At 44.1% G+C, this 22,127-nt stretch overlaps 1 protein-coding gene across 9 annotated transcripts in view; it reads left to right on the plus strand.

The window, feature by feature from the left end:
- The window catches only part of CADPS (calcium dependent secretion activator), a 356,444-nt gene that overhangs the window by 57,365 nt on the left and 276,952 nt on the right, over positions 1-22,127 (plus strand). For all 9 annotated transcript variants that reach the window (XM_083491182.1, XM_083491174.1, XM_083491178.1 and 6 more), the window contains exon 2: positions 16,484-16,597. In XM_083491182.1, coding sequence (XP_083347308.1) covers positions 16,484-16,597 — 114 coding nt within the window. The remainder of the gene's footprint in view (positions 1-16,483; positions 16,598-22,127) is intronic.

Consider the following 22,127-nt stretch of genomic DNA (forward strand, 5'->3'; position numbering starts at 1 on the left):
CGACTTCCTCTTCCTCCCCTCAGTCGCCTCTCTAATGTGCACTGTTCCATGCATTTAAGACACGAAAGCTTGTAACATAATGCCTGGGACGCCATGTCATGTCAGCTCTCATAAGCTTCACGCGGCTGGGCTCTGCTCTTTGACTAGAGAAAAACAGAGAAATCTATAATAATAATAATAATAATAATTTATTATTTGTACCCCGCCCATCTGGCTGGGTTTCCCCAGCCACTCTGGGCGGCTTCCACAGAAACCAAAAAACACTAAAATATCATACATTAAAAGCTTCCCTGAATAGGGCCGCCTTAAGATGTTTTCTGAATGTCAGGTAGTTGTCCATCACCTTGACATCCGATGGGAGGGCATTCCACAGGGCGGGCGCCACCACCGAAAAGGCCCTCTGCCTGGTTCCCTGTAGCTTCGCTTCTCGCAATGAGGGAACCGCCAGAAGGCCCTCGGCGCTGGACCTCAGTGTCCGGGCAGAACGATGGGGGTGGAGACGCTCCTTCAGGTATACTGGGCCGAAGCCGTTTAGGGCTTTAAAGGTCAACACCAACACTTTGAATTGTGCTCGGAAACGTACTGGGAGCCAATGTAGGTCTTTCAAGACCGGTGTTATGTGGTCTCGGCGGCCGCCCCCAGTCACCAGTCTAGCTGCCGCATTCTGGATTAGTTGTAGTTTCCGAGTCACCTTCAAAGGTAGCCCCACGTAGAGCGCATTGCAGTAGTCCAAGCGGGAGATAACTAGAGCATGCACCACTCTGGCCAGACAGTCAGCGGGCAGGTAGGGTCTCAGCCTGCGTACCAGGTGGAGTTGGTAGACAGCTGCCCTGGATACAGAATTGACCTGTGCCTCCATGGACAGCTGTGAGTCCAAAATGACTCCCAGGCTACGCACCTGGTCCTTCAGGGGCACAGTTACCCCATTCAGGACCAGGGAGTCCTCCACACCAGCCCGCCCCCTGTCCCCCAAAAACAGTACTTCTGTCTTGTCAGGATTCAACTTCAATCCATTAGCCGCCATCCATCCTCCAACCGCCTCCAGGCACTCACACAGGACCTTCACCGCCTTCACTGGTTCTGATTTGAAAGAAAGGTAGAGCTGGGTATCATCTGCATATTGATGGACACCCAGTCCAAACCCCCTGATGATCTCTCCCAGCGGCTTCATATAGATGTTAAAAAGCATGGGGGAGAGGACGGAACCCTGAGGCACCCCACAAGTGAGGGCCCAAGGGTCTGAACACTCATCCCCCACCACCACTTTCTGAACACGGCCCAGGAGAAAGGAGCGAAACCACTGTATAACAGTGCCCCCAGCTCCCAACCCCTCTAGACGGTCCAGAAGGATGTTATGGTCGATTGTATCAAAGGCCGCTGAGAGATCCAGCAGAACTAGGAAACAACTCTCACCTTTGTCCCTAGCTCGCCGGAGATCATCAACCAGTGCGACCAAGGCAGTTTCAGTCCCATGATGAGGCCTGAACCCTGATTGGAAGGGATCCAAATGGTCCGCATCCTCCAGGCGTGCCTGGAGTTGTTCAGCAACCACACGCTCAATCACCTTGCCCAAGAATGGAAGATTTGAGACTGGGCGATAGTTGGCCATACTGGCCGGGTCTAAAGATGGTTTTTTAAGAAGCGGTTTAATGACCGCCTCTTTCAGCGGATCTGGGAATGTTCCCTCACAGAGGGAAGCATTCACCACCCCGCAGAGCCCATCGCCCAGCCCTTCCCGGCTAGCTTTTATAAGCCAGGATGGGCAAGGATCAAGGAGACAGGTGGTTGGTTTCACTCGTCCAAGCAGCCTGTCCACATCCTCGGGGGTAACGGATTGAAATTGATTCCATGCAACTTGACCAGACAGGGCTCTAGCACTCTCCCGCCCCAGCCCTGCTCCCACGGTGGTGTCTAGCTCCTTCCGAATATGAGTGATTTTATCTGCAAAAAACTTTGCAAAATCGTTGCAGGAGATCTTGGGGTCTTTACAAGGCCCCGATGGTAAAGGTGGTTCCGTTAAATTGCGGACCACCTGAAAGAGTCTCCTGCTACTATTTTCTGCAGATGCAATAGAGGCGGTGAAGAAAGTCTTCTTCGCCGTCGCTATCGCCACTTGGTAGGCTCGACGTTGAGCTCTAACCTGTGTCCGGTCAGATTCGGAGTGAGTTTTCTGCCACCGACGCTCTAGCCGTCTCAGCGATTGTTTCATCGCCCTCAGCTCCGAAGAAAACCACGGGGCTGTCCGGGCTCCATGCAATCGGAGAGGGCGCTTCGGAGCCAGACAGTCGATAGCCCTGGTTAACTCCGCATTCCAGCGGACCACCAGGGAATCAGCTGAAAGGCCATCAACATGGGATAAAGCATCCCCTACCACTCTCTGGAAACCATTTGGATCCATTAAGTGGCGGGGGCGGACCATCCGAATTGGTCCCACCTCCCTGCAGAGGGGAAGGGTCGCGGAGAAGTCCAGTTGCACCAGGAAGTGATCTGACCATGGCACTTCTTTGGTTTCATTTTTACTTAGTGTCAGATCACCCACGTCGCTAGAGGTGAATACCAGGTCTAAGGCATGTCCATGACTATGAGTTGGGCCCAACTTATTCAGGGACAGCCCCATGGAGGCCATGCTTTCCACGAAGTCCCGAGCGGCCCCTTGTAAGGTCGTGTCGGCGTGGATGTTAAAATCCCCTAGGACAACCAAACTAGGTGTCTCCAGGAGAACATCCGCCACGACCTGAAGCAGCTCGGACAGGGAATCCTTGGTGCAGCGGGGAGGTCGGTACACCAAAAGGAATCCTGTACTGCCCCTATTGCCCAACTTCCAGAACATGCACTCAGAAAACTGGGTCTTCCCAGTAGGACGCCTGGTGCAGACTAATGACTTCCTAAAAATCACTGCAACCCCCCCTCCCCGCCCACATGACCTGGGTTGCTGTGCGTAAGAGAAACCTGGTGGGCAAGCGGCAGCAAGGACGGGCCCATCTGTCTCATTCAACCAGGTCTCTGTCACACAAGCCAGGTCAAATCCTCCATCCACAATCAGGTCGTGGATGGCAGTGGTTTTATTCACCATTGACCTGGCATTACACAGCAACACCTTCAGGTTATGTGGGTTTCCCCTGTTGATTCCAGTATCCATCTGGTCAAGGCCAGACCCGGAGGCAGGGATAGTCTTCAAACAACGACTAAACCTGCCTCCTCGGTAATGACATGGTCTGGTCTTAGCGTAACTCCGCCTCCTGCCCATGATCACCGAGATCGGATGTCCCAGTGCTTCCCCCCCTGTGGAACTTGACCCAGCCATCGTGTTGGCTGGGGCCTCACTCCCAGGCAGCCCTGATCCCACCCCTTAAAAACAAAACACAAACTATACAGAACCAATAAAACAACAGAAAACAAAAACAGAACAATTACACTAAAATTAATCCCCAACCAAATATCCATTACACCCACCCACCCCCAGCAAGAGAAAAAAGGAAAGAAAGAAATACAAATTTAAATTGCCACCGACTGCTTGAGGACATTTTATAAGACAATGGAGCAAGCCTGACTTCACCTACTGGAAAGCAAGAAATGTGTGTTTGGGATGCCATTTTGGTCTGCCTGAATAATGAATGGATGGCCCTGTCTACTTAAGGTGCTGCATTTTTATTTATTTTTGTTTACCATTAAGAGGAGATATATATTTATATACATCAAGATTTATCTTACCATAAAATTACCATACAGTGGTGCCTCGCAAGACGAAAATAATCCATTCCGCGAGTCTCTTCGTCTAGCAGTTTTTTCGTCTTGCGAAGCAACCCTATTAGCGGATTAGCGCTATTAGCGGTTTAGCGGCTATTAAAGGCTTAGCGGCTTAGCGGCTAAAAGGCTATTAGCGGCTTAGTGGCTTAGAAAAAGGGGGGAAAGCGAAAAAAATCGCAAGACTAGCAAGACGTTTTCGTCTTGCGAAGCAAGCCCATAGGGAAATTCGTCTTGCGAAGTGCATCGAAAAACGGAAAACCTTTTCGTCTAGCGGGTTTTTCGTCTTGCGAGGCATTCGTCTTGCGGGGCACCACTGTACTCAAAACTGGCTTACATCAGTTTTGAAAAATGCAGCAAAAAAAATATCAATGAAAACAATAAACAACAACAACTCATGAGGCAGTTTGTAGCCAGTAAGAATAACCTGGGCTAGGCAAAGGACTTTGTTGCCTGAGACAAAGGACAATATCTTTCCCCATTCCAGGTACAGAAAAACAACCAGATGGGTTTTCATTAATACATGCATTTTCATACATAAAGGTAAAGGTACCCCCTGACCGTTAGGTCGAGTTGTGGACAACTCTGGGGTTGCGGTGCTCATCTCGCTTTATTGGCCAAGGGAGCTGGTGTACAGCTTCCGGGTCATGTGGCCAGCCGCTTCTGGCGAAGCAGAGCAGCACACGGAAATGCCATTTACCTTCCCGCCGGAGCAGTACCTAGCTTTCTACTTGCACTTTGACGTGCTTTCGAACTGCTAGGTGGGCAGGAGCTGGGACCAAACAACGGGAGCTCACCCCGTCGCAGGGATTCGAACTGCCAACGTTCTGATCGGCAAGCCCTAGGCTCTGTGGTTTAGACCACAGCACCACCCACGTACATACATACGTCTCCCGAATACAGGCGTGGGCAAACTACGGCCCTCCAGATGTTTGGGACTACAATTCCCATCATCCCTAGCTAACAGGACCAATGGATTAGGTAGATTTGGCTTTTAGTGAGAATTGAATCAATTTCCCTTCAGTCGCTGGTCACCAGCAAATTATACATACAACTACATGCTTTGCAGAAGTGTAAACCCAGTGACTATAACAGCTGAGCATTGCTTTGAACCTTGGTCGTCCCACATCTAAACCAAACGCTATTTACTGATTGTACGAATAGTACAGTCCCATAGTATGATTTTTTATTTTTTATTTTTTGGATGGGGAGCAATCCTTGTCTCTTGGCAGTATTTACTTTCCTAGTCTCATTACCATTTACTGTATTTTTTGCACCATAACACTCACTTTTTTCCTCCTAGAAAGTAAGGGGAAATGTCTGTGCGTGTTATGAATGCACTGCGGGTGGCGGGGGGGATCTGCTGCAGTCGTGAGCAGAGGATCCATGGTTCCCCTTCCTTCCCTCCTCCGTGGTTACAAAGCATGGATCCACATGGATCCTCAGGATTTTTGCATTGGGCTACTCCAAACTCACTGTCAGATCACATGTCTGTGGCCACAGCATGAACCACAAAAATCATATATCCACTATTTCATTTAGAATATTTTTTCTCTTGTTTTCCTCCTCTAAAAACTACGTGCGTGTTATGGTCTGGTGCGTGTTATAGAGCGAAAAATACGGTATTTTATTTTATTTTCCCCCTCCACCGCTCTTCCTAATGTTTCCAATATTCAGTGTTTGCCCCTTCAGTCTGTAAATCTCTCCTTAAAGCCAGCCTTTTCTACCTGGGTTCCTTTCCTCTACTGCAAATATCATGTGCGTCAGAACTCCTTTGGCTCAGAAATTTCAACAAGCACTAATAAATCTGTAATATGGTCTTGTATAAATGAATATTAATATTGTCTACCAAGAGGATTTTTTTAACCTTTTACAATGAAGCAAGGAGGGGGAAGCAAGCTAGCGGCACAAACTAATTTAAAAATAAATAAAAAATGAGCATTTTTGAAATGACTATTCCTGGCTACTGGAAAACAGGATTCTCTATTTTCCAATCCAGTTTTCCAGCCTTCACTCATTGGGATAATGAATCTACCACTTCACTTCCATCACCGGCTATCATTTGGAGTCTTAAGCTATTACCACACTGCCAGTTATTTTTGGTGCTTTAAAATGTGCTTTAAAAAGCATTTATTCCCTTTCATGCCTTAATATTTTATTATGATTATATATTTATTTATACTCTGCCTTTTTCCCTGATGGGGCAGCTTATGGGTAAAAATGATAATTACTTAAAACATGGGGTGGGGGTGGGAAATGATAATTAAAACAACAACTGCAACTTTAACCAGCACCACTTTGGGAATTATAACATGCACCCCCCAACAGATATTACCTGAGCAGTCTAAAGGAAGAATGGTGGAGCAGTCAGCTTTCAGTGAAAATGAGCAAGAGTCATATTGACATAAAGTGGGAATAATGGAAAGTTGATGGCACTAGACTGCAGGCCACTGGTCCTTTGGCAGGGCCAGGTATGGGGAGAGTTATTTGGGCCAGACAATCCCCAAGGTTAATTTTACATGGCATTCTTCATAAAACCAAGGTAATTCTAATGACAAGGAGAGTAATGCCACGTCAAATAGCTGACAGCAGAAATCAGGGAAATAATTCTTGTTAATGTGAATGTTGCCCTCCAAGCAATGCAAAGATCAGAGACTTGAGACAATGCGAAAGCAAGTGGCTTCATACAGAGCAGTGACAATTAAAGTATAAAGCCCTATGGTACACTGTCACCTATACACCTTGGACCATGTTCTTAGGTTACTTTAGCAGTGTGACCCCTCCACACTTCCCAATCAGTTATGGCCCTGGGTTGATGACTTATACCAGAAGTGAGGATCCTGTGACCCTCAAAATGCTGGAAGATTTCAACTCCTACCATCCTGAATCCTGAATAACATTGACCATACTGGCTGGATCTGATGAACGTTGAAGTCCAACCATTTCTGGAGGGCTATGGGTCTACAACCCTGGCTTATCCCCTCCCGCTGCCTTGGGAACCTTTGACTTTCCCCTCGACTTTCCATTTGCAGTAGCAAATTGTTTTAAAAAGTGCTATTCTAGACAGCCACCAGCAGTTGCCTAATGGTAAGACCAGCTGCTGTTTTAGTCACCTGCTTATAGCAACAGACAGCATGGCTTGGATTTCCCTAAGTGTAACTATGATAATACAATCTTTTACAAGTAATCCTTTTGTAATCTTGGAGCAATGAAGAATAAATAACAGTGTTTTAAAAGACAAAATGCCTGAGTGAACACACAGCAAATCGTTTCACAAGTGGCTTCGCATGGGATTTGATGGAACTGTAGGTTGGAATCAATACACAGAACATTCTACTAACAATCTGAAGTGACATCCCAGTATCTTTGGAAATGCCATTTGCATTGTTTGTTTTAAGTCTGCCCACCCCCAAGTTAGTCAGTTTTTTCTTATCCTTCCTTTTTTTCTCCTCCCCCTTTTCCCTGACTTTATTCTACCTCCTCTTCAGCCATTGCTTAAGAACTGCCCATAAAGAAGGTCGTTCTGGCCTTTACCTTTTTGACTCTGCTGGACAAAAGCCAAATGTTATTGATCACATTTTCTAGGAAAAAGGCTAATAACTGCTACACCAGGGGGAGCAGCAGGCTAAAGTAATGATAGTGTGTGATCGCTGCGAGAAAGCTTCCAAAATATGGGATTAATTTGCTTGTTTGGATTGCAAATTATGACTAATTGTTGGCCAATGAGCCAAGGCATGATGAATTTGCACAATATCTCAGACTCCTGGATACATTGCTTGACTAAATAACCGGCTGTTTTTCCTTTTGTCAGACCCGGGGTTATTCCTCGATAGGATGAGATCAGGAAATGAAAGAATCAGTGAAAAGAAATTCAGGTTGGGAAGGAATGAACCATATACAGGAATAGGGCAGACACACAAAAATGACATATGATAATTAATATTTTTATTATTTGTATCCTACCCATCTCACTGGGTTGCCCCAGCCACTCTGGGTGGCTTCCAACAAATAAAAAAGCATAATAAAACATTTAAAACTTCCCTATACAGAGCAGCCTTCAGATTTCTTCTAAAAGTTGTATAGTTATTTATCTCCTTGACATCTGATGGGAGAGCATTCCATATGGTGGGCACCACTACCAAGAAGGCCCTCTGCCTGCTTCCCTGTACCTTTACTTCTCACAGTGAGGGAACCACCAGAAGGCCTTCGGAGCTGGATCTCAGTGTCCATGCTGGACACTCCATCTGAAGAGGAAGCAGAGAACATAATGCTGGAGGTTGCAAGGGCAAGGGCATCTCTAGTTTGGGCTTGGGGCCTTCAGCTGCCAGTCATAGACAATGGAGAGTGGAATGTGAGGCTTTCAAAAACATCTCCCAAGTCTATTAAGCAATCACGTAAGACTCACACAGTATTGCAGGCTGAAGCAGGACAAGACTGAGCACAAGTGAGAGCCAAGATTGTGGTGGCAGCAGTCCCTGGACACTGACAACTGCCCAATCCCACCCACTGCTGGCACAACTCTGAGACCATTTTCAAGGGGTCTTTCTTTCTGCATGAGAAAAGTACATAATTCTAGGCTAGCCCTGACCTTCTTGAGAAATGCCAGCCCATAGCCATGCAACCAACAGACTGATGTAATGAATGAAAGAAAGAAAGAGAAAAAATGTTGAAATAGTGATATTGAATATTTATTTGACAGGCTATTAGGAGTTCTAGAACTCATGTCTGACATTTCCATTATAGAACTTTTGTTTAGAAAATATCAGTGCTAGGCCACCTACAAAAATGAGATAAGGAACGTATTTTAAAAAATTTGTGAGTAGATTTTCATTTGTATGAGTAACTCCTAATTCCACACTTAGGCTTCCGTGCTGAAAATGGTTATAAGGGAGTAAGCCCCACTGAATGTGTTTGGATTTACTTCTGAGTAAAAACATACTGGATTGTGTTGTGAAGATCAATCATTCAATTTTAGTTGAATATAGAGATGCACTAGAGTTCAATAAGAATTAGCTACCGACTTTTGCTGATGGCACATTTGTGGACAAATCAAATACCCCATCCTCAAAATGAATTGTTCACACACACACACCCCATAAATCCATTAGTTTCTTTATAGAATTGCATTTGCAGTTGGGCATAGGAAGACAAATTGAGCATGCCAAGGCCTGCTTTCCCTCAAAACACAGGTTGTAGCTGCCAGCAAAAGAAGTTCAAAGCTCTGAGTGTCCTCTCTGGTAATGGACGTGAAATTTGTCTAGAAGGGAAAAACTTGAGTAGATCAAAACAAGTTGCCAAGCAGCTCTCATAAAGACTCATTGACACTTGCCAAGTTGAAATAGAAAGACGCAAATACTGGAAGATACTGAGAAATCGTGGGGAGGGATATCTGATAATCCTTTCTTCCTGACACAGTTAGTTCATGATGTATTGCCAGCACTTCAGTGCTGCTACTATTCTGAGACACAGAGTTCAAGTAGTTGGTGTTGCCGTCTTATCCTTGGCTGTTGAAAGAGGCCCTGATCTTGGAAAGGGCTTATCATATGCTGACAACACCAAACTGTAAATCTGCTAAAGGAACTATGTCACACTAAAGTCATCCAAGGAAGGCTACCTAGTAGGACTGCCGACTTTTTCTCTTTCTCCTTGCAAGACTCGGGTGAATTTAACATTGGTATGAAAAGCAGAATCTCCTCGGGCAAAACTTTCCTCAACTCCATGGCAAAGAAAAGTCCTGGTTTTCCACTTCATACACAGATCATTGAAACATAGGAGCCCTGCTTAGAGAGGGGCAGATTGCTGCCTTCTTCTCCATTGCTTCCTGGTCTCCGTTATCTCAGTTTAGCATGTTGTCCACTGGTTTTACCACTGTGACATTGTCATTTCTCTACGTGAAGCTATCAGGTCAGGGCTGAGGAAGCTGTGGCCCTCCACATATTGTTGGACTCCAACTCCCATCAAACAACATGGCCAGTGGTTGGGGGGTGACAGGGGTTGTAGTCCAACAACATCTGGAAGGTCATAGATTTCCCATTCCTGTATTAGGTGAAGAAAGACCCTGGGGGTCAAGGGCCATGGAGGACATGAAACAAAAGGAGCTGGAAATTTAAATGCACATAGAGCATGTCTATGTGTCTACCCTCCTCCCCATGTGATAAGAATTGGACAAAGAGCAGGAATGCATTTGTTGGCCCCATGTTACAGTGGATTGGTTCCATTGCCCTCCACATTTTGAAGGGTTAATTTCTGTTCCACTAGTATGTTGTTTAGTCGTTTAGTCATGTCCGACTCTTGGTGACCCCATGGACCAGAGCACACCAGGCACTCCTGTCTTCCACTGCCTCCCGCAGTTTGGTCAAACTCATGCTGGTAGCTTCGAGAACACTATCCAACCATCTCATCCTCTGTCATCCCCTTCTCCTTGTGCCCTCCATCTTTCCCAACATCAGGGTCTTTTCCAGGAAGTCTTCTCTTCTCATGAGGTGGCCAAAGTATTGGAGTCTCAGTTCTACTTGTATAGGCTCCCTTTATTGATTTAGAATCCCAATGGCACATCTGGAGAAGGTTCCCCACTGCAGAAGCCACCCATCCAGTGTCTAGTAGGAGTGAAAGAGTCAAGCGACAGGAATTGGATGCAAGTGGTATGGCCCCATTCCCCACTCACCCACTGAGCTTAGACTATGTAGGGGGGGGGTGTCCAGTGAAGAAATGGAGACTTATTTCCCCAGAGATTTTATTCAATTGGGAATATAACCCGAACTTGCCTTGCATCTTAGGCAGCAGGCTATAACTCTCCCCCTTCTCCCCTTGTTAGAATTTCATTTGTTGGTTTGAGGTAAAATCTATACATCGATCAAGCAGTCCTTGCAAAGAGGCATGCACACACTCAACAACAAATAATAGATTATTGGAAGGGCAGCTGCATACACAGCTAGACAACAAGTGGTAATTATTTTTATGATTCATTAAGGTTATCGACTGACGTAAAGAGGAGAATGGATGTGCTTGTTATACACTTATGAAGAAATTGGGTGTCAGTTTGATCTTTAGCAGCTGAGATTATCTTAGGCTCCTTAAGTAATTATGGAGCTGTGGTGATCATGGTGATTGTTTCTAATCACTGGTGTGCATGCATTCTCTACTCCCATGGGAAGTTTAGTCACTGGTGCCTTTTTCTTGCTTTCCCTACTGCGTGTACAGCCGGCTGCTTTCTACACACCCTTTTTGCTCTCCATTCAAACAGGCAAGAGGCAATACCAGAGTTCACAGAGTTCATAGTCAGGCCAGGCAAAAACACTTGGGGTGCAAAGCAAGGTCAGTGAGAGGCAGGGATGTAAGAAGGCAGCAATTTCAATTCTGACTTGTGTTTGTCACAATCTGCGCTGTTTCTGTTCTGCAGCACTTCAGTTGTCGCCAAATAGTATGTTAGGTGATTTATGTAACTATTTATGTTACATTCATTTCAATGTCAAGAAAACATTGCAAAAAAGTATCATTTGCAGACTTAGAACCACAAGAACAATAAGAACAAATACCAATTGTATTCACTTGACTCATTTTCATTCCTGGTCCTTGATGCACATGCAAACTGCAGGAATTTCCACTTCCTTCTCCATATTCTCCAAATTCCCTAGTGAGAACTGTGGCCTGATAGAGAGACCTGGAGGGCTGCATTTAGTCTCTGGGCCTACGGTTCCCAACTCCTGCATTAGGATGTTGGACTTTGCTTTGTACTCTTCAGTGGCCATCTGGCCACCTACAGACCAATGACTCTTCTAACATATATTATCCAAAGATTTATAAAAAGAGCTTCCTGCATTGCTGGTTTTTGGTTTGTTTGTTTTTTGGGTTTTTTTTGAAAATTAGTTCCACTTTTTCTGCTGTGCTAAATTTGTTCCTGCCAAAATTGATATTTTATTTCGATTGAACCAAATTAAACTGAATATAGTGAGAGACAATCATGAGAGAAAAGTATCCTCATGATGGTGTTTGCTTTCATAACTTGTAGCCACCATTCGGTAATGCTGTTAGGGTGTCATAACACAAAAATAAATAAAAATAAATCCATATCAAATTACATCTACATAAAAAAGAACAACAGCATAAACTCGGCAGAGTGGTTGAACCATCATTCACCAGTTAGGAGCACCAGGAACTGCCCCTAGCCTGACTCAAACCTTTGTTCCATCTAGCTCAATGTTTTCAATGTTTCAGTGGAAGCCACTCTCCATGGTTTCAGGCAAGAGTCTCTCCCAACCCTACATGGAGATACTGGGGACTTGAACCCGGGACTTTCTACATACACAAGAGATGCTCTGCCACTGAGCTATGGTCCTTCCCACAAAGTGCTGGAATGTCTGGAAAAATGAAAATGCCTTTAAGCAGGCACCGGGATGACAGTTTTAGCACTAGGCAAGCTTCCCTGGAGATGATGTTCCATGTGTGGCATCCACAAATGAGCAGGTCCTTTGTCCAGTCTCCATCACCCACTTAAGTTTAGGTATGGAGGGGGGAATCTGGAGGAGACACTCAGATGGTGAGCATAAAGTACAGGCTGGCTTTATAGGTAAGCACCAGCACTTTGAATTGTCCCCAGAGCAGACCAGTAGCCGGTGTTGCTGTTTCTAATTGACCATTCTAATTGACTCTGACATTTATTGTACACCCACCAATCAATCACCTTTGGCTTGGAACACATAACTTGTGTCCAGGCTTTCTCTTCAGATGTAAAGGCTACCATGAAAAGAGATGCTTGTTAACTTGCCCTACTTATTCCTGAATTTGCTGCTTCTGCAAAGTAATAAAATATTTACACCTCCCTCAGCATGAAACTGTGTACCTATTAGTTCGGTCTTCACTGCTTATTAAGTACCCAGTAGACATCAGTAAACAATGGGGATCTGTTATTGTCACCATTAGCCTGCCTGAAATCATACACGTGCCACAAATTCTAGGCAATTCTAGGCAAAGACTGGTAATGTAGTCAGAGACTGTTTAAGCCGTTCAAACTTATTGTTGTTCCAGTTAAATGACTAAAGCTCAAAGGGCTGCTTTTCTCAATTTTGTGAATGTGGGAGTGGAAGCAGGTTTTGGATATGTGTGTAGATCGAAATATACTCTTGCCCACCCAAAGGTGTGTGGTCTGTTTACATTTTGGAATGCATGCGCCTTTAGATCTGAGCATTCCCAATGTTTGAAACTGAAGTGTGATCATTTGCCCCCCAAATTGTACATTTGCTGCATTTATGTTCTGCTGAAAGGGCTTGGGATAAGGAATAATGGGAGTTTCTTAAGAGTCTTTGTGAGTTGTGGTCCATGCCTCTTAAAGCACTGAACTCTACTTTGTTTGCTCATTTAAATGTTCAGCCCACCCATCCTATGGCTCATTCTTGCTTGTTTGCTTTGCAAAAGAGGCTGGATTCTGCAAGTGGAATCTGTTGTTCCAAATATGAACATTATTCTGCCTGCATTATTTAACCTGGAATTAGTTTTCTTGACACATAATTTAATTACTATATATGCATTCCTGGTGGCAAAATAGTGCAGCTTATAAGAACCAATAAAATGCAAATACTATATTATACTGTTAAATCTACAGTTGTGATTTTTCATGTCTTTGCTGGCATATTTTTTGTGATCAGTAACTCTACTGAACTTGTACAGTGCCACATGGGCACCATTGAATGCTAGACTTGACCCAGAGTCCTGTAAAAAGAACTGCAGAGAGAGGACATTGATGTATTGCATTGATTTCATCCACATTTTTTCAGTGATGGAGGTATTCCATTGCCTTGCTTTGATGCAATTTGTAAACACATTATTGAAGGTAACTAAGTGAGAAATGTGCTGCCATGGGCCTCACAAAATCTGAGTTGAATATACTTTGCAGGAGTGATGATCTCAGAGAACAAGTTTATGTATATACCCTCGCAGTCAGCTGTTGTGCAGCAACGTACCCAGATGCAAATCGAATTGAAGCTTAGAGAAGATATTTACAACCCTGGATCCTTAAATTTGGAGCATATGACTGTAACACAATCTCAGTTTGCTTTTATTGTGTGTACAGTCTCTGATTCCTTACATCTTTGGAAAGTGGGTGTATTTGAAGGTGCTAGATTCTGCCCTCAACAGTTTTATCGCCAAATTCACTCGTGTTCTGTTCGCAGGCTTCCCATTGACATCTGGTTGACCGCTGTGAGAACTGGTAGCTGGACTAGACAGCCACTGGCTTGATCCAGCACATTCTTCTTAAGTTCTTGTACAAGTTGATGTAAGGAGAGAGCCAGTTCTATGGTTCTTTCCTACCTGACCACCAACCAACCAGGAGTAGCAATATGGGCAAGCGACTCCCGCGTGGCTGGTTGTGTTTGTACTGGAGTGGGTTTCCAAAGGGTGCAGAAGGTGTAGTAACCTATGTGCCCTCTAGCTGTAGTAAAAAAATTGTTAGGCATAAAATCCACCAAGTGCATGTGCTAGAAACAGCCTTATTCTCTATATCCAGCTGGACCATAGTAAAAATATAATATTTGTCCCATGAGCTGATCTTCCAAGGGAGCAATCACATGCCTGAACTTCAGAGCTGACTTGTTGGCTGTTCTGCTCATCTAGGAATCTTCTCTGGTCCCATTCGCACATGCTTTTGGCGGCGACGAAGCCACTTTTCCATGTTGCAATTCCAGTGCAGTTATCTGGAAGGAAAGACCCATGCAATTGACTTCACCCATGCCAGGCATTTAGCTGTTTTAAGAATAGCAGGAGTTGTGTGGCTGATGATGTGAACTGGCACCCTGAAAGATTTGCCTCACATAGGAGGTCAGAACCTGATTCCTGCCCATTCAGAACCTGATCCATAGAGCAAGGCTGGCAGGCTCACAACATGGGTGGAATCTACACACATAATTTTTTTATTTTAAAAAATGCTGTGAAAATACTCTTAAAAACATTTTGAAAAATGCATTGAACTTTGCATAGCTCACTGTTGCCATCTAGTGTCACATTTGTACATTACACTTCACAGTACATTTAAAACGTTTTATTTGCAGCTGTATAGCTGAGTTGATGGTCAGGTTAGTTATTTAGGAACAACCAAGGGAATCCATCTGAGAATGGGAGCAGAAGAAAGGACCTCTTAACTGGCACTAGGCTACATAAAAGCAGAAACAGATAGAAGACACCTGCAGGACTAAAGGAACACATGAGTGCACAACTTTGGCAAAGGTGTAACCCTTGCCCAGAATATTTTTCTGTAGGCAGTAGGATCACAATTACCCAATCAGAGGAGCCGTGATTGAAAGCATTCAAACATGGGTACACACATGGTAAAAATCACGAAATGTGTGTTTGATTTCCTTCTCTCTCTTTTTACCCATATGATTGAATGCAAATATATACCCTTGTTTATGTAGACTTGTAACAGACAGGGAGCTGTTGCCAGTCAGCTGTTACTGCGGCACTGCAAAAGCTAAATGGAATATTAAAGCAATTTAATTTCCTCTTAGGAATTGACTTCTGCTCTCAGCAGCCATGGTTGCTGTTGAAACAGGGGGTGGGGGAGATCAATAAGCGCCTGCTGTTCTGCAATCTATAAAATAATCACATTAAGGTTTACTAGAGACACATACAGGATGCAAGGGTGCATTGCTGGTTTACTCCAGTACAGCTAAAATTGTATATTCTTTCAGTAAACAAACAATGCTACAGATTGTAAAATTCCAAGCTTTATTTCTCATAGTAAAGTACTTAACGCATGTGCAAAAAGTCTCCAGAAATGTCAGCCAACATCATTCATTTTCAAAACAGTCTAACCAAACTCCTATTAAAATGGAGCCACAAAGAAAAAAATTATTTGTTGTCATTGGGAAATGTTGGGTCCCCCCCCCCCCAAAAAATATGGTTGTTCTGGAACATAAAACTGCACAGGGATGTTTTAAATAAAATGATACAAATTAATATGTTGTTTGCATGCCAATTAACCACAAAGCATTTCCAGGCATAACAGCATATACCGGTATATTGCATTGTGTTTTGTAGTTTTACTCTCATAATTTTTAAGCTCCGCCGTGGTTCCTTGTTCATTTCCTCACTCCCTGTCTCCCCACACAACACCTCCCCGTCATCTTGCCATCACCTTAAGACAAACATAAGGGCATAAATAGAAGCCTCTGGGATCAAGATAAGTGTGGATCAGGTGGCTTTGACTCAATCAACTTTCTTCCCCATCCATATCCCTCTCTCATGATGTTAGTATCCATGGCCATCCAATGAAGGGGAAGATGGAAAGAGTCATACAAGAGAAAGTTCTTTTTCACACAGCTCATAGTTCAGCTATATAATTCTCTCCCACAATATGTATTGATGGCCACCAACTTGGGTGGATTTAAAAGAAGGCTGGTCGACTTCATCAGAGGATAAGACTATAAATGAATAGTAGTCACAATGGCTATGTTATACTTCCATTGTTGGAGAAGGCTGAATTTCCCATGTTCAGTGGGGTAGGACTTCACAACTATTCATAGTCTCTTTATTCTTTCCTAATGGTTAGGGGAAGCAGTACAAATTACACAGTACAAATGTGGTTTATTTGCATACTTTTCCATATAACAGAATTCAATTTGTCTCCTTTTATAAATAACAACAACAATAATAATAACTGATGATGTGTTTAAGCTACTCTACCTCTTTGCTGATCTTAATGACATTTCTATATAAGTAACATTTTGCATTTTAATTGGTTTTTCAGATAAGTAAACAGCAGCTCCAAACCGTCAAGGATCGCTTCCAAGCCTTCCTCAATGGAGAAACTCAGATTGTAGCAGATGAAGCTTTCATGAATGCTGTCCAGAGCTATTATGAGGTAAGAACACTAGAGCGGCAATTCCAGTTCTCAGGTTCTAAAGGGGGAGAAGCTGTCCCCATGTGCACAGAATGGACCAATCCGAGGCTGGGATGGAGGAATCTGTCCGTTTCCATTTCATTCAGTTTTTTCCTTTTTCCAGTCCTAAATTTAGGTTGCCATACTTTCACATTGGTTTGCTGTGTGTGTGTGTGTGTGTGTGTGTGTGTGTGTGTGTGTGTAGCAGCCTCCCCACTACGTCACCCTCCAACTCACAGAGTGCACTATTTCCACAATGCGATTAACATTGTGAGAAGGGACAAACAACTCAATAGGGCTTCTCGCCATATGACCTACTCTCTCAGGAACTACAAGTCCCAGAGTTCTTTCTTCCTGCTTGTATTTCTTTTGCACAGGTGGGAAGAGCAGTTAGGGTGTGGCAGCAGGTGAGCAGCAGGATGAAGGAACAGGCATCCTCATAATTGGTACACATACAGCACATCCCAGAGACAGAAGGAGCCTGTGCTGCTGCCATGATATAGGCCCAGGGACACAGGTGTGAAGATAGGTCTCTGGCCTCCAGAGTGCATAGAACAACTTAATCTCCAGCAACAGGAATTATTCATAGTTGCACACAAGTAAAGAGACAGAATTTGTTGAAACGTTTTCCAATAAATGTTAATCCAATATTAAAACTAAAACAACTTTGTGTTTTTAATCCCGCTTTGAAGCAGACAGTTGAATTCCCAACCTGGTACCTACCAGATGTTTTGGAGCAGAGCCCCCATCACCCATTCTGGATGGGGCTGATGCAAGAAGTAGTCCAAAACCTCTGGTGGGCACTGGGTTGGAGAAGGCAAACTGTGGGTCCAAACATGTCCCTAAACTATATATTTCCACAAATTGTTTTCTACAAGTACAGTGGTACCTCAGGTTACATACGCTTCAGGTTACATACGCTTCAGGTTACAGACTCCGCTAACCCAGAAATCGTGCTTCAGGTTAAGAACTTTGCTTCAGGATGAGAACAGAAATCGTGCTCCGGCGGCGCAGCGGCAGCAGGAGGCCCCATTAGCTAAAGTGGTGCTTCAGATTAAGAACAGTTTCAGGTTAAGAACGGACCTCCGGAACAAATTAAGTACTTAACCCGAGGTACCACTGTACCAGGCAACTTTGTAAATGCCATCACCTTTCACCATGCTCAAAGCAGATTCCAGGCTTTATGCCTCAGTTTGTTAGTAAACTGTACCCTGTTCTTTCGTCATGTCACCCTGAGATCCCAAACCAGATCAGGGTTTGTTGTGACTGTGGGCCACCAGGAACCAAAGTGAGTCTCAACTAACAAGTCCCATTACTTTCGATGGGAGTTTGTAGCAACTAATAGAAGGCAGATTGGGCCTGTTGTCTTCCATGAAATTATTGCAGTTTGTGTAAATAGCACGATTACAATTTCTGCAGCTCAGGTAGCATGGATCATTACAGCATGAATGTAGGGAGCAGGTAACCAGGGATGTGAGGCCTCTGCCTGAGATGTGGCAGCCAGTCAGATGGAGCAGGAGTTGAACCTGGTACAACCTGTTCCTGACAACTGCAGCTGCTCAGAGGTAGCCAAACTGCGGTCCGTGAGTTCTGTTGAGGTCATCTCCAGAAAAGGAACCCATACTTGGCCCTGCAGTTGATTTATTTTTCTCTAACAGTGGAGACTCAAGCTGTTTTGACCAGGGCTTTCAGTGGGCTGACCCAGAGAATGAATTTGGAGGATTCTGGCATATTATAGCGCACAGAAATATTAAGACCTGGCCTAGGGCCTGCGCTTTTCACAACACGGTGCTGAAGCCGTCTATTGATTTTTTCTATTATTAAAAAGGAGAAGCGCCAGTTAATTGGGTCCTTCTAAGAGGCCTAGCCTAAGGACACTGGTTTTGACAATTCTGGCATGGCAGGAAAGGGGTTTATTAAGTGGTCCGCTTCAAAACCCAGCAATTTTCAGATTGTCCATGAAAGAAAGAAAAACGTTTGAGAACCTCTGCAGTAGCATGTTTCTTTTTTCCTAACTTTGAGAAAGAAGAGTTTAGATGGCTTTAAGATGGGGTTTGACAAACTCACAGAGGATATGTTTTTAACAAGTATCGTTGTTGTTGATGATGATGATGATAATTTATTACTTATACCCCAACCATCTGACTGGGTTGCCTCAGCCACTCTGGACGGCTTCCAACAGAAAATAAAAAACATAACCAAACATCGAAAACTTCCCCATACAACGATGCCTATATGGAATCTTTTTGGTCAGAAGCAGTGTGTCTCTGTGTTCTGTTTCTACATTCCAAGGCAGTGTAGATCTATGTACTGTTTCTATGTTCAGAGGTAACGTAGCTCTGAAAATCAGTTGCTGAGAGGCAACAGTTGGGAAGGGTTATTGCCTTTAGGCCATTCTTTTAAGCTTCCAAGAGGCTTCTGATTAGCTCCTGTGGGAAACGAGATGCGGGACAAGGTGGGTCTTTGGTCTGATTCAGCAGAACACTTCTTACTCACCAAACTCTTTATGACAATTTTGTGTGTGTGTGTGTGTGTGTGTGTGTGTGTGTGTGTGTGTGTGTGTGTGCCTAAAGGCTCATGTCCTCACACCACTTATTTTGGAATAGCTTTCAGTGGGCTGACCCAGAGAATGAATTTGGAGGATTGTGGCGTATTATAGTGCACAGAAATATTAACTAACAATTCATCTGAGTAAGTTTACACTGCCTCAGGGGTTTGTTTTTTTTTGGGGGGGGGTGTTTTCTAAGCAACAAACAATTGGGAATGTTATAAAAAGACTAATGCGGAACTGAGGGAGTACTTATCCTACAGTATTCAGTCATTAGATTATTTTGTGTCATTTTTCTCATTCCAGAGGTCATAAATTTCAATTAGGGAGTGCTATTTTCCAATTATATAATATCTTTGTTAAAAGAATCAATATTTTGGCAGTTAATTAGGTTTTTTAGAAATAAGTCTTCTGCGTACTAATTAATCTCTGCGACCGATCATCACGGCATCTATAACTGTTTACAAGTTGTCAGATAGCTCACTTGACATCTCTATACACTCGTTGAGTTCAGTTCGCATGGATGAATAATAATCAGGGAAGGAAAACACCATATTTTGGGTATACAACATCCATATGCATTAACATTTGCTTTCATATTTTACATGCAAGCTCCCTTTACGTGTCAGGGGGCCAACTTTGCAGATTCATGTTTTCCTAACTAGAATTTCTACATACACAGCAAACCAAATGCTAGAGTTAGTGAGTATCTGCTGCTGTAAAAGTTGGACCATTGTGGAATTGGACCATTGAACCATCTGGACCAGTATTTGTTTATTTAGAAAAGTTATAGACTGCTAGCAATAAAAGGAAGGTGCATTAAATGGAGTCATATCACTGGTCCATCTAACTCTGTCTTATCTGCACTGACTGGCAGTAGCTCCCCAAGACATCACCTCCATTGCATGCTAAAGGCATCTGGTCCTTCCTGCATGTGGTGATGGTTGTTTTCTTCAAGCAGTAACCAGCACAACCAACTGGTACCCTTAACATGATTTGATCCTTGCATATTCCTGCTGCTGGTGATGGCGGGGTTTTTTTTGAATGTGTGCCTCCTTGCTCATGAAGAGCAGGCTGTATCAAGATGCTCCTTCAAATCAGAAGTGCCTGATAGCAAAGTCACTCCCAAACCACTTCCATCTCCTTCTCCAGGAAATATGAAAGATGCCATCTTGCTCAGAGTGTCAGGAGGGGACTTGAGACATTCTTCTGCTTCAAGTTTGCAAGGCTAGAGTGAGAATCCTCACGCTTCCTTTCTTCCTTTTGTACTCATGCAGTCTGTTATCCTTTTTTATGGAAGTGTCTCTTCCTCCAAGACACGTGGAGAGCATTATAAGCTTTTAGTGCTTTTCCAAGCTCGAGATACTCAATGCAGAAAACTGCTGTGTCCTCGGGTCATCCTTCAGTCCCTTAATTATTGAACATTTGCAGATACACCCCTCTGCCGGCCTAGCTTCTTCACAGTGTACTGCATTCATTCCATCCTTGACGCCATTAAGAAAGCAATGCTTTACGCCTTCCAGGCTGCCAGCAGCCCTCCCTGTTCTGTCAAACTGAGAGAAATGCCTTCTTGTTTCTGATGGGACGCCATTACCGCCTTGACCCATTTTCCCTTTTCTTTCTTTTAGTCGAAATAAGATCATCTCACGGGCACCCTGCTTTGCCTCTCTTCTTCTCCTATGCGTCTGCTTTGTTTTAGATTCGCTGATCTAAATGGAAGGGCATCTCAGTTGCAAAAAGCTCTGAAAACTGAGTAAACTGTGAGGCAGAGCAGAATTGGGCCATAATGGCTGTGTCCTGCCTCTCCTATGCTTTGGAATGCTGAGAATCACAAGTGGGGAGAACACTGTTGCCCATAGGTCCTACTTGTGGGTATTCCATGGACATCTGGTTTGCCATTGTGAGAACAGGATGTTCTTATGTTTTTGTCCATGCTTGTTGTGGAAGCACAAGTTATCTTCAATACTTTTTGAGAGTCCCCCCACTGCTGCAAGTGGCTAGAAGCTCCAGAATTAGCTCTGGCTCCCTTTGCAGGAGAGAGCACTGGAGACGTTTGCTTTCTTTTCAAGAGTCTCAGCAGAGCAAGCGGGAAATGCTTCAGGCTTGTGAGGGACACCAGGCAGAGCCAGGAACAAAATGGTAGCTTTTGGGGGAGAGCCCAGTGCAAAATGGTGGCTCAAAGGGGTGGGTGCAAGCATACTGAAATGAGCTGCATATCCAATTACAAGCGCATGTGAGTTACTACGGATCCTGGATTCTTTCACCAAATTCTAAAACTGGCCCCTGGAGCTGCTGAAGTGGGCCACTGGAGCTGTGCAATAATAATATATAATAATAATTTATTATTTATACCCTGCCCATCTGGCTGGGTTTCCCCAGCCACTCTGGGCAGCTTCCAACAGAATATTAAAATACAATAGTCTATCAAACAATAAAAGCTTCCCTAAACAGGGCTGCCTTCAGATGTCTTCTAAAAGTCTGGTAGTTGTTCTTCTCTTTGACATCTGGTGGGAGGGTGTTCCACAGGGCGGGGGCCACTACCGAGAAGGCCCTCTGCCTGGTTCCCTGCAAGGCAGCCAAATGATGCTCATGTTTCACAAGTTAACACATGTGCTAATAGAAAAAGCAACAGTCCAAACTTGTGTTTAACAAGTCATCTGCTGGTAACCATAGGATTCCAGGCCGGTGAAAGAGGAGGCTGACCGAGGAGCGATGGATCTCTCCATTCCTCCTTTGCCCATTGGCTTGGTTCCCATTCCTCATCAGTCTGTTTGATAAGAGAGTTTTTATTCCTATATTGTAACTAGCCTCCTAAGAGGCTACTATCCTGAATAACAGAGGGATTCCTCTCTATTAGCCTCTTAGCAGGCTAGTAAAACAAACAAAAAACCCAATGCCCTTCAGACTACTAATCCTTTTGGGCTTTTTTGAAGACTGGCTGGTGGTTCTTCATGGTGAGCTTTC

This window comes from Podarcis liolepis, assembly GCF_965112155.1.
Source record: "Podarcis liolepis genome assembly, chromosome: 2".
NCBI lineage: Eukaryota > Metazoa > Chordata > Lepidosauria > Squamata > Lacertidae > Podarcis > Podarcis liolepis.